Source organism: Canis aureus, chromosome 4 (assembly GCF_053574225.1).
Source record: "Canis aureus isolate CA01 chromosome 4, VMU_Caureus_v.1.0, whole genome shotgun sequence".
Classification (NCBI taxonomy): Eukaryota; Metazoa; Chordata; class Mammalia; order Carnivora; family Canidae; genus Canis; species Canis aureus.
The window spans coordinates 60,392,383-60,407,858 of NC_135614.1; the positions used below are offsets into that span (position 1 = coordinate 60,392,383).

The window sequence follows — 15,476 nt, forward strand, 5'->3', positions numbered from 1 at the left end:
GATAAAAACGTGGCTCACATCACTACCGCAAAGCTTCCCAGCTCTGTGGTTTCTGGCCCTGCTCACCCTGGAGAAGGTGTACGGGACTGGGGTTTGCAAGATTCTCTGGCTCCAGTCCTCTGCTCTGTTACTTTCCAGCCGAGTGGGCTTCGCAGGGCACGTAACTCTCCGATGTGGGTCTCTAGCACCCTCTGTTGTGTTGAAATGAGCGATGGAATCTGGCAAAGACTTTGGAAGCCGTAAAGAGCTTTCATTGGTAGCATTTTTGGCTACCAATGGCGTGTTTGAGGCCCAGAGAGGGAAGGAGCCTCGCTCAAGGCCACACAGCCAGTGTGAGGTGACTCCAGAGCCCACTGGCACAGCTTAAAGCCTACGACTGAGCTGCAGGCCCACCCAGGCTCAGTGAGAGCGCCATCTGCCTGGAGGCTGGGCAGGGGTGGAGGAGGGAGAGCATTCAGCCTCAGGCCCAGTGCCAGGGTGGGGTGGGTGGAGCCCCCTGCGGGAGCCCTGAGTGGGGCCTAGCAGCTGGGCCTGGGGGAGCCAACTGGCACCCGCTGGGTGGTGGCATGCTTGTTCCCCATGCGCGTGACAGTCTATTTTTTAATCAGCACCCTCCCCTCAACTTCATGTACCCTCCCCCAAAGGGCCGGGTATCAGGGATCATGTCCTGGCTGAGACCAGAGCCACCTTGGGGATCAGGGGGAGGGTCCCCAAGTCCCAAGGCCTCATGGAGCCTACAAGTACTAAGCATCCCAGGAGGCAGGACAGGGGGACTGGCGAGGAGCAGCTCCAACCTGTGTGACCTTGGGCTGCTCCCTGGACCCTCTGACCTCAGTTTCTCCCATCTGTACAGTGAGGGGAGGCATGCCAGACTCCACAGGAGTTCATTACAACTCAAGCTTTTGGGATCCTCTCAGGCTCCATGACACTAATCACACCCACTCGCCACGCCCTGGCAGTCTCTGTGCCCACAGCACTTCCAGGGTACACTTGATCCTCCCTGACCTACTCCCAGGGGAGGGGGCGGGGTGGGGAGAAAAAAGGCTGAGCTGGCTCAAGGGCCATCCTTAGAGCCCCAGTCCCCAGACCTTGGGTTCCTCTTTCCAGGACCTGAGGAACAGAGATAAGAAGGACTGAAGAGGAATGCTGTGTGTTCTTAAGCAGGTGGCCTGGGCTCTCCGAGCCATCTAAAGTAGGAGAGATCGCACAGAAGTCAAGCTTACACGCTTTGGAGCCAAACTGCCTGGGTTTGAATGTGGCCACTTACCAGCTGTGTGGCCTTGGAAAGCTCACTTAACCTCTCTGTGCCTCAGGTTCCCATATAAAATGTTGCTAATAATAGCACCTACTTCGGGGAGTTGTTGACAGGTAAAGAACTTAGGATATCCTTGGCACGTAGTAAATAACCATAAATACTGACTTTTTTCCCAAGAACTTTGGTATTTATCTATTGAACACTTTTAGTCTCCAAGAGATATTATTCCAGAAGGTTGGATATGTGAGTCTCAGGTCAGCCTACTCTCCTGTCTGTGGGGCTCCTCCAGCCTGCCCCTTCCCAGCGCCTCCTGCTGGCCTCGTGTCTTTGGTGTTCACTGAGCTCTTTCACTGCCACGATCCCCTCACATCCTTCCTACCCCATTTCATCGCAACTCCGAACCAGGACCCAAACCTCAGAGGAAACAAAGGATTTGTCCAAGACCACCAGTTACTTAGTTAGCTAAGACTGAAAGTTCAGGTATTTGTTCCTAACATGCGGTCCAGGCTCCTCTCTACTATGCTGTGCCCATCCTCCTGCCTTCAAAACCTGCTCCTGGCCAAACATCAAAAAGTAACTTATACTGAGCTGTGAGTCTTGAGCTAGGGTCCACTTTCTCAAAGGCTTGCCATTTTAACAGAGATCAAAACAGGACAATATTATCTAATAAGTGATAGTTATCTTTTTTAGCATGTATCGTCATTTGATTTCAAAACAACAGTAAAGATAGGGTTTATTATTATTTCTATTTATAGAGGAGGAAACACAAGTCCAGAGAGGTTATATAATCTGCTTCAGATCTCCCGGCTAGCCAGGAGGAGAACCCAGGGGTCCAGCCACAGAATCCGAGTGTTGGCCATACAGGAAGCAGGTCCCACAGGAGGAGACTGAGTTTTGCTTCACCTGCCACGGCCCTGGGAGGCTGGGCCGGGGAGGGGAAGGTTGCCACAGTCCTATACTACACCGCCTCACCGAGTGGAAAAGATGAAGCTAGGATGGTGGAATTTCAGGCAGTGGCCAGTTGGTAAAGATTTCATTCTGGAGAGAGAGGGCTTTTGTAAGCCTCTGGAATTACAGGGCCTGGAGGCTGTCCCCACATTGATTCCTCCTCTGGCCACACTGAGTAGCGACTGAGACCCAGTGTCCAGGGACAGTTCACAAAGGACTATGAGCTCACACACACACAGGCCTAACTCAGCAGAGCCCAGCCACTCCTCTGACTGGATCACAGGCCTGGGGCTCCTTTGGGTTTGCAGCCTGTAGCCGTGAGGGACGAAGGCATTTTCAGAACCTATGCCAATGGCCACCCCCACCCATAACCCCACCCTAACTCCTATTTTAAACTATTTATTGTCCTTTGAAACACCCTTCCTCACAGCCGAATCCCTCCCATTCTTCTGGACCTGAGTTCTGGACATGCCTCCTCCATGAAGCCAGCCATGATCACCCCTTCAAATAACATTCAGGTCTCCACTCCAATGGAGTGAGAGAGGCCTTCCCCAGCCACCAATACAAAGTAGTCCCTCCAGATTGTTCTCCATCTTAGCAGCAAGGCTTTTATATACATTTTATTTATTTATTTATTTATTTATTTATTTATTATTTAAATACATACCTTTTTAATCTATCTGGAAATATCTTGTTTATTTTTGCCACCCTTTTTCTTATCTACCTCTCCAATCAAAATGCAAGCTCCTTGAGGGCAGGAACCCACCTGTTTTGTTCACTATTGTAACCCTAGCACCTAAGGACCCACCCATCCTGTCACTAGCCAGGGACACTGAGGTCCATAAAGAGCAAGGGATCACACAGCAAGCAAGCCACAGAGATAGGCTTAACACACAGGTCCCTGCCCTGCAGCCCAGGGCATTTGACCATCCCCACACCCACCCCCGTTGACCCTCTGCTAGCCTATCTTGTCTCTGCCTCCAAACAACGATGAGGGCTAGAGCCTACAAATCCTCCACAATGGAGGCGCCCTTCCACTTCCCTGGGGCCTGCAGTGCCCTGAGCTGTGCAGCCCTGCCTGCTTCCCCCCTTGGTCCCTCCCTTCCTGGCATCAGCAGCTCTGATGAGCTCATGTCTGGAAGCCTGGGAGCTGCCCTGAAGGAAGAGGTGCCTCCCAGGCCAGGCCCCTAGACCTGCAGGTGTGTACAACCCCTTGGCATGGGGGCGCTGGCAGGTGGTGGGAGAGTGCTGACCCCTGCCCGGTCCACCCCTAGAGCTGTAAAGTAGGCTCATGTGCCAACCGTGAAGATAGGGCACAATCAGCGGGGAAAGGACATGTAGATAAAGAAGGCTCCTCCCATGCTTCTCTCATCTCTCCGGATGCACCTCTGCCACTTGCCCCCTCCCTTATCAAGGAGCTCCTCTGTTCCAAGGAAAGGGGGCTCCGCTGCCTTCTACTCACAGCACTATCCTGGTCAGATCTCATCCCCTCCCCAGCCTCAGTCTCCCCAGCTCTAGTATGGGGAGATGGAACAGAACGCTGATGGAAAGAGGTTAGGGATCAGCTGGGAAACAGGCACCTGGGTGCCACGGGGTTTTGTCCTTTTTCTCACTTTAGGGGAAGGGCAATAGCCAACAAGAGAGGGAAGGGGTTAAAAGCCTTATTTTAACCATTAAATGCTGATTCCACCCACGACTTAATTTAGGTGCTAGTTTGGGAGATGGGGGGAGCTAGCCCACTGCCTGCAAAGTGAGGGCCACTCTGAAAAAAATGGGAGCCAGGGCAGCACAGCAGCAAAAATCTTGCTTTTGAGAAGTTCTCTGAATATCAAACTCTGAGTGATTCTAGTCCATCCCCCCTTGTTGTCTAGATGGGGAAACTAAGGACAGAGAGGAGAAAAAAAACAAACCAAGTTCTCTCACAGAGACAGAGGCAGGGGACCCCACTTCAAATGGCATTTTCCCAGTCCACTGCTTGGGGTAATACAGTGCTTTGTATGTGGCTCTGTCCCCCAACACAGGATAGGGGGGTGGTGACAGGCTGACAGGCACCAGCAAGACTTCCAGTCCCTTATCCCAGCATACCCTAGTTCCTCTGCTCAGCATCTAATCTCATCCTACACCGTGCATCAGGGCAGGGGTGGGGCACCCTGGGACTGCCCGCCCGGTCACTGCAGTCTCCCATGCAGCTGTCCCCTCAGGGGTCACTCTGCCCACCCTCTCACTGGGAGCCAGAGAGGACAGGGCTTGCCTCCAGATCCCACAGCGAGTTGGTTGATTCCAGTGCCACTTGTCACCCAGGAGAGGGTGGGAAATGGGGTGTCTGGTGCTTCCCTGCTCACTCTTGTTCTTTGTAGACAGCCCAGACGGGGAACAGAGGGTTCCCTATCCCAATCCAGAGTCAGCCCATAACTTGGGGTGGGATAGGGAGCAAGGGAGACCCTTTCCCCAGAGTCCTCAAAGAGGGTCAGAGTCTGGTTGGAGCTCCTGACTCCTCAGCAGCAGCAGCAGCAGCAGCAGCAGCAGCGTAGGGATGGGGGGGGGGGGGCGCCCCACCCTCCACTCACTTCACCTCCACGGCCTCTCACCTGGGCAAACCGGGTAGTGGTCCGGGTGTCGTGAGAATGTGCTGTAGAGCCCTTGGGACAGTGACTCCTCTGCCCCCGGGGGCTCAGGCAGGACCCCGACTTCCCGGGGGGCGGGGGCTCGGCCAGTGGTCCCCGCGTCCCGGCCCCGCCCGCGGGAGGGGGACCCGAGGCCAGCACCCGGCGCTCCGCTGCCCCGCGGCCCCCCTGTCGGTCAGCCCGGCCGAGCCCAGCCCGCCGCTCCCGGCCGGCCAGGGCCGCAGCACCCCCCCCCCGTGCCCACCCATGGGCTTGCGGGCTGGGGCTGGAGGGCCGGGCCCCCGCGCAGCCCCGGGAAGCCGCTTCCCCGCGTCGGGGCTGCTCCACGGACTCCGGATTTCTCCAGCACCTCCGCCCCCCGCCACGGTACAGATGGGGAAACTGAGGCCCACGGGGGCGCAGGGACTCGGCCAAGGTCACCCTGCGCGCGGGGACCGGAGCCCAGATGCGCCACCTGCCCCCGGGCGGCGCGGGGAACAGCGCAGGTGGGCAGGGGCGAGGCTCGCCGGGCGCCCGCACCCCTGCCCCGCCAGCGCCCCCCACTCACCTCGGCCGCGCGCGGTCCCGGGCTCACCTGGCCGCGTCCGTCCGGGCGCCCGGCCCCGCGACCCCCGCCGCCCCCGCTCCGCCCCGGGCGCCCCTCCGCGCCGCCGCCGCCGCCGCCACCTCCTAGCGGGCTGCGCGGGACCGGGCCGGGGCCGGGAGCCGGGAGCGCTGGGCGGGAGGGCGAGCCGCGCTCCTGCCGCCCGCTCCCCGGGGCCCTAGCGCCGCCCCGCCCCGCCCGCCGCCCGCCCCCCCCCCCCCCCCCCCGGGGCGACTCCCTCCCCCGCGGGCTCGGCCCGGGATCCCGGCGGGCCCCCTTCGCTCCCGCTTTCCTCCCCTGCGCCGCACCCTTCTGCCTCGTCGTGTCTGTTTCCTCCTCTTTTGTATCTCCAGGTCGGTCCCCAAATCCTTCTGCTTTCATTTCACTCACTTCTTTCTGTCTCCCCAGCTTTTCTCTGTCCCTCCGACCCCTCTTCTTTTAAATCTTTGTGATTCCGTCCCCATAACTGACATCACCCTCCCCTCCGCAGCCCCTTCCCTTTCAGATCCAGATGCGGTACCCCTTAGACCCATCTTCCCTCCCCCTTTACAGCCCCGGTGACTAGAATAACTGTCTACCTTGGTAGGACCCGGACAAATGGGGACTGAGGAAGGTTGCAGCTTCCCTGCTGGCCTGGGACCCTCCCCTGATTTAACTGGTGGGTTAGCAGAGCCCGGCAGGGATGTTGTGCGGCTCTTGGGTTTCAGTTCCACATCTTTTCAGTGAACCTAACGCCATTTAGATGGAGCTCAGCAGAGCCCCATGGCAGTGGTCAGTGTGCATCAGAGTCAAGTGGGGATGCTGTTAGAAGTCGAGATGCCCACATTCTAACACACCCTCCCAGTGGTGAGGAGGCGGTGGGCTTGGAAACAGTACTGATAACAAGCACCCTTCACACTCCCACCAGTTTTGAAACAAAACTACACTTGGAAAAATGTTGGCCTGGGTTTTCACCAAAGTTTCCCCGGGTTCCAAGTACTCCACCCCTTCAACCAGGGTGGTTCCACTTTCATATCAAGGTTCTGTGTTTAGATTTCTGCTAGAGGAAGTTAGAAGTGTGCTGATGTGAGCCCACCAAACCAGAGGTCCTGTGAAACACAGAACTGCAGGTGGCCTGGGTTTGGGACATCCCCTGTCCCCAGTGGGTGGGCTCAGAGTGCAGGAGGTCAGGTGACAGAGGGACAAACTCTCCCTGGCCGCTCCCATCCCTCTGGTTGGCCTCAGGGTCTGCAGAGAATCCCTCTGACCCTCTGGCTGCTCTTGTGCTGGGACTGTCACCTGGGGAGGTGGGAAACATGGAGGGGGTCCTGGGAATTGGCACCAGGTAAGGTACTGCCTGCCTTAGGAGTACATGTGCTAGAAAAGTGGCTATCGCCCAGCCTGTGGGAAACCAGGAAATAAACTGTGTGGGTGAGAGAGAGAGAGAAGGAGAGAGAGAGGGAGGAGAGAAGCTAGAATTACTGTGTGGGTGGGTATGAAAGAGAAAGAGATGGGGAAGAGGACAGAGAAAGTGCTTCAGTCTGTACGTAGGTGTGTGACAGTGGGTGTGCAAGAGTGGATATGCCTGTAGGAGAGAATGTGTGCGTGCAGGAGAGATTTTGAAGTGTAAGTATGTGAGCAAAAGAAAATGGAGAAAAGAACATGCTTTTAACCTGTATCTAAGGAAGGGAATATGCGTGCAGGTGGGATGTAGCTATGTATGCAAATCTGATACATGTGTCCACATGTGAAACGTAGGCATGAATGAGTGCCAGGTGTGTGTGTGGCTACTAGTGCATATCCCATGCATGGACATGTAGATGTCTGAGGGCATGCACAGTGTGCACGTGTGTGCAGATATGTGATTATGTACACGTGAGTGTTTGCATAAGAACATGTACGCATATGTGCACCCATCTGGGGGGAGTGCAAGCGTGTGTGTGAGTGCACATGTGAGGTGTACGTGAACCTTGCTCCCCACACCATTGCCCTCCTATTCTGGTCACTGTGGAGTGTGGAAGTGAGAAGCAGTGTGGCTGGCATCCTGCCCAGCCTCCTGCTCTGTCTACCCTCTCTCCCAAAGCCACAGATGCGGGAGGGGCTGGATCAGCAGTGGATCCCAAGTCTCCTTAAGTGTATTGGGGTGGAGGGATATGGCTTAGCAGAATTACCCCCCCTTCCCATCCTCCAGAGCTTGAACAACCTTTTTCCAGCCCTAGGTGGGTGGAAGAACACAGCCTGCTGCCTCGTTTCCATGGAGACAAGGCAGCACAGAAGGTGGTTGAAAGCCTGGGCCCGGACCTCCTGGGGTTCAAATCTCTGCTCCTCCACCCACAGGCCTGAGATGGTGAACAAGTCACTTAAACTCATTGTGCCTTAGTTTCCTCATCTGTGAAGCAGGGCTAAGAACAGTATGAACTTCATAGGGTTGTTTAGAGGATGAAATGTAGAAACCCATACAAGATAATTAGGATAGCATGTGTGGCAGCTGAACTGAGGTGCAAAAGCCCCAAGCTCCAACTCTAGCTTTGCACCAACATACTGTGTGACCTTGGACAGGCTGCTTGCCATCTGCCTGCCACCTCTGGGCTTTAGAGTCTCCACAAGATTATCTCCACAATAATCTCAGGTTCAGGGCTCTGTTGGTGAGCTCTGGACCAACTACCCCTAGCCCGATCATGTGCCCTACCCAACACTTGGCTGCCCGTATATATTCTCTCCTGATGGCAGGACACTGGAGCTGCAGGCTGCTGCCCACCTCATCTCTCTGCACCCCTTGCCCCTCCAACCAAGGACCCCAGCCTGCCAAGGACCCTACTCTGCCCTGCTTGGCTGGTACTCAGGCTATAGAGAGATGGCACCAGCACCTGCCCACCCCAGGTGGTGGGTGCCCAAGGCAGAAAATGCCATGACCCATACTTAAAACTGCCAGGGGGCACTCAAGAGAAGCAGATATAATTGTGGAAGGACGGGTGTAATTGTCTGAAGATGCTTATAATCCTTTGGCGGTACTCAGAGGAAGCTTTAAAAGGAAGCCCTAATCCACTAATAACCTGGCAACTCCACAGGCTTCTTCCCTCCGGATCTCCAGGCAGAGAAAGGACTCTGGCCCCTCCCTTTCCCGAGGGAGCAGAAAGGCCAGTGTGGGCTCTGACCCAAGACCACCCGGATTTCTACTCTCCTACAAGATCCAGCTTCCTACCTGCCTCCACCTCCAGGAAGACTTCCCAGAGACATCCTCCTAAGGTCACTCCCGCCCCATCCGTCCCTAGAAATGTCCAGGATGGAACTGGAGACCATCTGGCTGGACGTTAAAGGAAGAAATGAACCTGATTGTCAGGACGAAGAATGTGATCATAGTCTCGATTCCAGCACTGACTGTGTGACTTGGGGCAAGGGACTGAGGTCTCTGTGGAATGTGGAGCCTCGAAAGGCTATGTAGTGAGATGGACGAGAAATGATCTAGCTCTATGTGAGGAGCCAACATGATTCATTCAAGGGGCCCCTCTCCTCCCTTCACCCGTGGTCTCTTCCACTGCAGGAGGTCACAGACAGAACTCTCCCCTTGTAAATCCAGAATACGGTGGTGGCTAAGAACAAAGCCCCATGTTCAAAAGACCATGGCTGGTCTTTTGAGTGAGTGAGCAGCTTACTAGTCAGGAGTCTTAGACAAGTCACTTATATTCTTTGGACCTCAATCTTCTCATCCGTATAACAGAAATAATCATAGTATGGACATTGCTGTGAGGTTAAGTGAAATGACATACGTAAAGCTCCTAGCACCGTGGGTTTGGCACAGAAGGGCTTAAGGAATAACAGCTTTCATACTGTTGAGTCAGTGATGATTGTTTTAATAATTATTAATGTCCGCCACATGATCACTCTAAAATTTCCAGAACACTACCCCGATCTAAGATCATCGCACCCTCACAATAGCTCTATGAGGTAGAGAGGGCTCCTATTTTAATTTTATTTGCATGAATGATGAAACGGAATCTCACCAAGGGAAAGCAATTTGCTGGGGTTTGGCCGGTTGCTCTCAGCTCTGGGACCGGCACCCACGGCTCCTGACCCTCAGCCAGGGTCTATAAGAGGGAAGGGAGTGGGCCCTGGGGCTTCCTGGCTTTCGGGACCCGAGTGTGGGCTGACTCTGGTGTGAGGGCCCATCTCAAGTTCAAGGCTGCTGGGCCCTCTTGGGGTCCTCCTTCTCCGGGCCCTTCATGCGTTGAAGGCAGCTGCTGGATCCCACCCAGCTCCCTGTGTGACCCGAGCGTGGGGGAGTGGGGCGGGGTGGGGGGTGGTTGCTGCCTGCCGTGGGGGGTGGTCAGAGCCCGGTGAGAATTATTTCAGAGGAGAGAGTGGGTGGGGGGGCCGGGGGATGGCAGCCAGGGCGGCAGAGACACGAGGTGTTCTTCCAGTTTCCTGACGCATTAGCCCTCCCAGGCCTGTGTCCCCCACACGCCCTGTGCCCCCAGCATCTGCTGGCGGCGGCTCCTGCCTCAGCGAGCATGGCTGGGCTCACGTCCTCCCCATCTGGACCCACTTCAGCGTTTCCATGGGCCCGGGCAATGGAGGTGATTCAGTGTGGGTTTCCCTGTCCTGCTCTGCTCTGCTGTCTCCTGAGCCTGCGGGGTGGGGTTGGGGGGGATGATCTCCCTCCTTTCCTTCCTCCCTCCCTTCCTTCATTCCTCCTCTTTCCCTCCCTCCTGGCTTTCCTGCCAGGCGGGCACCCTGAGCTCTTCCCTATACACCATCCTTGGGTCCTCGCTGCAGCCCAGGTGACACAGATGCTGCCCCTGTCATCCCGAACAGAGAAACTGAGGCCTGGGTGAGGAATGTGGCCCCAACTCAGCCGCCCATGGGCCAAGAGACTCGGAGCAGTCTCTTCCTCACTCTGGGCCTCAGTTTTTCCATCTGTAAAATTAGGAGGTCAGATGGGATCAAAGGCTTCATTCAGTCTGTACCCTGAAAACTCCACGAGGGCAGCAACCTCATCTGCTCTGCCCGGCGCTATATCCAGTACCCTCGATGTCCAGCACCCTCAAGTAGCCGCCACTCCGCAGGTTCAGTGAGGCACCCCTGCCCTGTCATTGCCTGGGACCGAGGCCATTTGTTGCCATGAATGATTAAGGGCAGACAAGAGTGAGAGACGGACTTCTGTTTAACCAAGCGTGATAGCAGGGCTTTCTCTCGCGTACTTCTCACTTGCCCTCTTTGGCAGAGAAAAGAGTGGGCATAGATGCGGTGCAGCTGGAACTGCACGTAACTCCGGCCTCCCCTGCCTCGCCCCCCACGGCTGCTAATTGGGGCGTGTCCGTGGGACTGTGGGGGACTGTTATGCATCATGGGGAAGTATGGTCAGGAGCCCCGGGGGGTCCCCAATGGGCTCTGGCAGTCCAGAAAAGGGATGTGAACTTACCTGGTTTCTGGGCGACCCTGGGCCCAGTGCGGGGGCTGAGGCTGGCTGTCATCGCCTGCTGAGCCTTCGCTGCGTCCCAGTCCTGGCTGGCCCTGCTATCTCGCTGGGGCCCCTCTCGTGCTTCCCTGGAGCAGGCAGGTCGCTGGGTGCCCAGGGCCTTGGGCAGCTCTGGTGCCCCTTGGGTGGCTCTGCAGGCAGAGTTGTCCCTGTTCCTGTTGGCCACCCTGTCCTCCTGCAAATTCATGAGCCCTGACTCTCCCTGCAGGCCCTCCTCACTGCTGCTCTCCTCAGCTTCCAGGGCCAGACACCTGTAGCTCCCATCAGGGATCCGGAAGGGGGTAGGCCTGTCTTCGTTGAGTCCATGGGGTGGAGGTGGGAGGTGGGGACCCAGCATGGTGCTGCCTCTCCTTAGTGATGCAGAGAAGCCAGGGCCTGGAGGGGCCTGGCCGGCCACCTGTGTGTGTGAGCACCGGGTCTTTGCTCCTCTTGGGGTCTCCTCTGGCTCTCTGCAGCTTTGTCTTCCTCAGCCAAGTCACAGAGCTGGGGCAAGGTCCGACTGTGGGGCCCTCCTGGGCTGGGTGGGGTGGCAGACCCCAAGCCCCCAAGCCCTTCTCTCAACCCGTGTCTGGTCTGTGAGGCCCTCCTTTACGATGATCTACCTGCACAGGGAGAGATGAAACAGCACATGAGACAGTCTGCTGGATGTCCTGGGCTGGATTTCTGAGACTTGCCCACCTTGAGGTGGCCCTGAGAACTGGCTAGGGTTTGGGGTACAGGTCTCACATGCTCATGGGAAAGCCCCAATCTTCAGCCATTTGACATCGCAAATTTTCACCATATCCTTATGCCACCTGACGCGCTATTTGCTTAATATTTTTCCATAAATCAACTTTAAATAACTTACTCCTGTTACTTCAGACTTATCTTAAGCAATAATTGCAGGAAAACCACAAGTATGTTGTGCTAAGTCGTTTCCCCCCAATACACATTAAATAAACATCTAGTTATTTAAAAATACTTAACTGGGCACCGCCTAGAAAGAATTCTCTCATATGCCAGCAAAGGTACATACACTACAGGAATCACAGAAACAATGGGGTGGAGGACACAACACTGGGGTCAAGGACGCCTCCCCCCCAAACTCCTTGCCAGGAGGATGTGAACCAAGGGGAACGGCACAGCTGTGTGCTTTTGTGCCAAGGCTTTAAGCTAGAACCCCAGCTCTGCCACCTGTGAAGCTGGCAGCAAGTCACATGGCCTCTCTGAATCTCAGTTTCCCCATCTGTAAAATAGGAACTGTAACATCTCCAGTGTGGTGTTGCATGGAGGATTAAGTGAGAGAATGCATGCAGAGGACTCCGTAGGGTTTCTGAGATGTAATTTGATACACATTGGCTCTTCCTTTATTACACAAAAATGTCTTGAGCTTTTATTGCTTGGCAAACACCATAAAAGCTATTGGGCATACAATGGGGATGAAGAAGCTATGGGTACTCTGGCTGGTGAAGTCTTAAACTCTGGTGGGGGGAGCTGTGAATGATAACAAGGACCACAATAATAACAGTATGATTATTTATAAACGTTAACAATGATGAGAATTTCGGAGAGAGGGGACGAGGCTTCCCATAGGGTGTGCGGGATGCGGAGAGGGGATGCGTGGGAGGGGAAGTGGGGCGGAAGAACTGGCTGGGCTGGGAGGCAGATGGAGAGTGGGTGTGGAGGAAGAGGGAGGAGTCTAGGCTGCAGCCAGGTTTGTCGCTCTGGTGACAGGGTGATTTTGTGAATAGAGATCAGGAGTACATGGGAAGGAGCAGGTGTCCAGAGGAACAAGGAGATGAGTTTGATTTGGGGCTTCCAAGGGAGAGGAGTGTGGTCAGCTCCACACAGGGAGCCTGGAAAGCAAGGGAGAGCTCCTGGCTGGAGACAAAGGCTTGAAAATCATGGGTGGGGCCACAGGGTGGAGGTGGACAAGATGCCCCAGGATGGGCCGATAGAGTTTAAGACAGGGCCAGTGGCCATTTACACTGGGAGGAAACCCTGGGATTTATAGATCTTGGTTCACAGATTCGGCCACCGCTTAGCTGCGTAACTCTGGCAAGTATGCACTCTCTGAATCTCACTTATCCTATTGGGAAATGGGGAGAGATAACCCCCCCCCCCCCGCCAACACACACATAAAACACACACACAAACATACACACACACACTGGCTGGCCATGGATAGTGAAAATCCACAGTGTGAAAGTCTGTGGACACTAGTGACCTCCGGGCTTATACTGACCTCACCTGCTGTGGTGGTTGACCAGAAGGTCACTCCTCCGCCCCCAGGTGGGGTCAAGCACCCCCACCCCCTCACCGCAGCAAGCTGGGTCAAGGCATTGGCTTCTGGTTGGAGCTGTGCCAGGAGTGTGTGGTAGGCAAGAGGAAAGTGAAGTGCCTTCCCAGGCCCTGGGGCAAATCAGTGCCAACCAGAGAGAGGCAAACAAGCGTCGGGATCAGAGAGATAAAAGGCACCTGTTACAGCAGCCTCAGTGGCAGTGAAATGAGCACAAAGAAGCCAACCTTCTGCCCAGAGAAGAACGACGGGCACTCTCAGTCCTGAACACCTGTTCCATACTGGCTTATTCACTTAAGTTGTTGAAATAGATCATCACGACAACCCTTTGAGAGAGGTACTGTTGTTATCCCATTTCAGAAGTGAGGAAATTGAGGCTCAGACAGACAAAATGACTTCTGCCTGAACCCAGCTCTGACACCTTGACCGTGATGGTGGAGACAGAGACACTGAGGAGATGGCTCCGGGGCCTCTCTCCTCCCTGTGCTTTTTCTCACTCACCAGCTGCTGCCAGATTTCCACACCAGAGTGTCACAGAATCTTAAACTCTCATGAAGAGCCACCAGAATTCTGAAAAGACCTCACTAGCCATGTGACCTTGGACAGGTGCCTTCTGTACTCTTGAGTCTGTTTGCCCAAAGGCACAATGGTGGGGTTGAGCCAGATGATGCTGGAGGGTCCATCCAACCCTGGCATTGCAGGATGCCATGATTCTAAGGCCTTGGAGCCTCCCTCCCCACCACCCACCACCAACAACCACTGCCACCACCCACACCATCACAGAGCCAGATGGCAACAGGCAGGAGTGGGCGTGGGGGGGCAGGGCTCCCTCTGACACCCGACAGGGGCCTCGCCTCACTCTATCTCTGCCTCTGTTTTGCTGTATTTGACGGTGGCCACGGTTTCCAGGAAAGAAGAGAGAGGCGGAAGAGTTAACTTTCCGCCACCCACACAAATATTTTTGGCCGGCTCTGTCTTCACGCTGCCAAGCCAGGAGGGAGGGGTTGGCAGGAGCACTCCAATGCAAGTCTCCCTCCGGAGGAGGGAGGACTCACAACCCAGCTGGGGGGCCTGGGCAGGCCCCTTGCGGTCTGAGCCCTGGAACACCCACTGAGCTCAGGAGCCCAGGGCAGAGGTAAGGTGATCAGGACCCTCAAGAGGAATGATAGCTGCCCCTTACTGAGCATCTGCTAGTGCACGGCCAAGCCTTTTACCCAACACTCCTGGGCAGCAGGTGTGTGAGTGCTGCCTACTGATGAGGAAGCTGAGGCAAGCAGAGGTAAATTTCAAATCCAGAGGTGCCCCAGTGCTGAGGGGTAGAGCAGGAGGTGAGTCCAGCCGCTGGGCTCTGTGCTCTCAACCTCTGCTCTCGATGGCTGCAGACTAACTCTGGAAACCCCCACAGGGGGCCTGCCTGTGTGAGCACATCTCCAGTGTGGGCAGGAGAGAGCCAGTGGACCTCTGCAGAAACAGGAGGGGGGCCCTCTAATTCTGGTTCCCCCAAATCCACATCCCTTATCTGGCCGCAGCCTCCAAGGGCACAGAACCTCGGCAGGAACAGCTGACACAGAAGGCACAAACCTGTTGTCCTCTTTTCAGAGAGGGCAGCTCTGAGCCCAGAGCCAGGGACTGCTTGTCCAGGTTGTCCAGCAAGTCAGATGCAAGCCTGGCACTAGGACCCAGTATCCTAGGCACCTGCTTCCAGCTAAGCCCTAAGGGGTCAGCTTTCCCTCCTCCCTCCTTTGACCTCCAGGAGTCCAAACAGGGCCTGGAGCTGAGCTGAGTGTCAGACGCTCTCTGAGTCCCTATCCATGCAGTTCGAGGGCCTGCCTGGACCTCCTTTGGGTGGGCCGCAGGAAACATGGCCTTGGGAGCCTCATGTTCCTTCTGCTGTTCCTTTGTGATGGGGGAAGGACACTGGCTTTGGAATCAGATCTGGGTTCAAATTCTGACTCTATCATTCCGTGGCTGCCTGACCCTTGGCAAATCTTTTCATATTTCTGAGCTTCAGCTTTCCCAGCTGCAAAATGCGTTAAAATAGGGCCCACTTCAAAGTGTTGTTATAGGGATTAATTGAAAAGCACAGGCTCATTCCTTCACCCTGCAGGGAATGAGGGGGCACTGTTGTATGTCGCTCACCTGCTGGGCTCTGGGGATGAATGTGTAGCCAGGTGAGTGTACAGCTCAGTCTGGCCTCCCCTGATTCCCCATCCACAGCCTGCTTTGTGGCTGCAGGGGAAGGTAGAGGGACTGAGGGGTGGTGAGGATAGAGCTTAAGTAGGTGCATGGCAGGGGTCAGGGCATGGGGTCCCGGTTTTGACTCTCCCACTGAC

The 15,476-nt window shown here is 55.6% G+C and overlaps 1 protein-coding gene across 4 annotated transcripts in view; it reads right to left on the reverse strand.

The window, feature by feature from the left end:
- The window catches only part of SYNPO (synaptopodin), a 36,998-nt gene extending 25,533 nt beyond the window's left edge, over window positions 1–11,465 (reverse strand). The window contains exon 1 of one of the 4 annotated variants that reach the window (XM_077895886.1): window positions 10,809–11,465. In XM_077895886.1, coding sequence (XP_077752012.1) covers window positions 10,809–11,202 — 394 coding nt within the window. In that variant the 5' untranslated portion in view covers window positions 11,203–11,465. Of the gene's footprint in view, window positions 1–4,791; window positions 4,949–5,374; window positions 5,539–10,808 lie in introns of those variants that run through there. The other 3 variants (XM_077895889.1, XM_077895887.1, XM_077895888.1) reach the window with 3 other exon arrangements.
- Window positions 11,466–15,476: the final 4,011 nt, after the last annotated feature.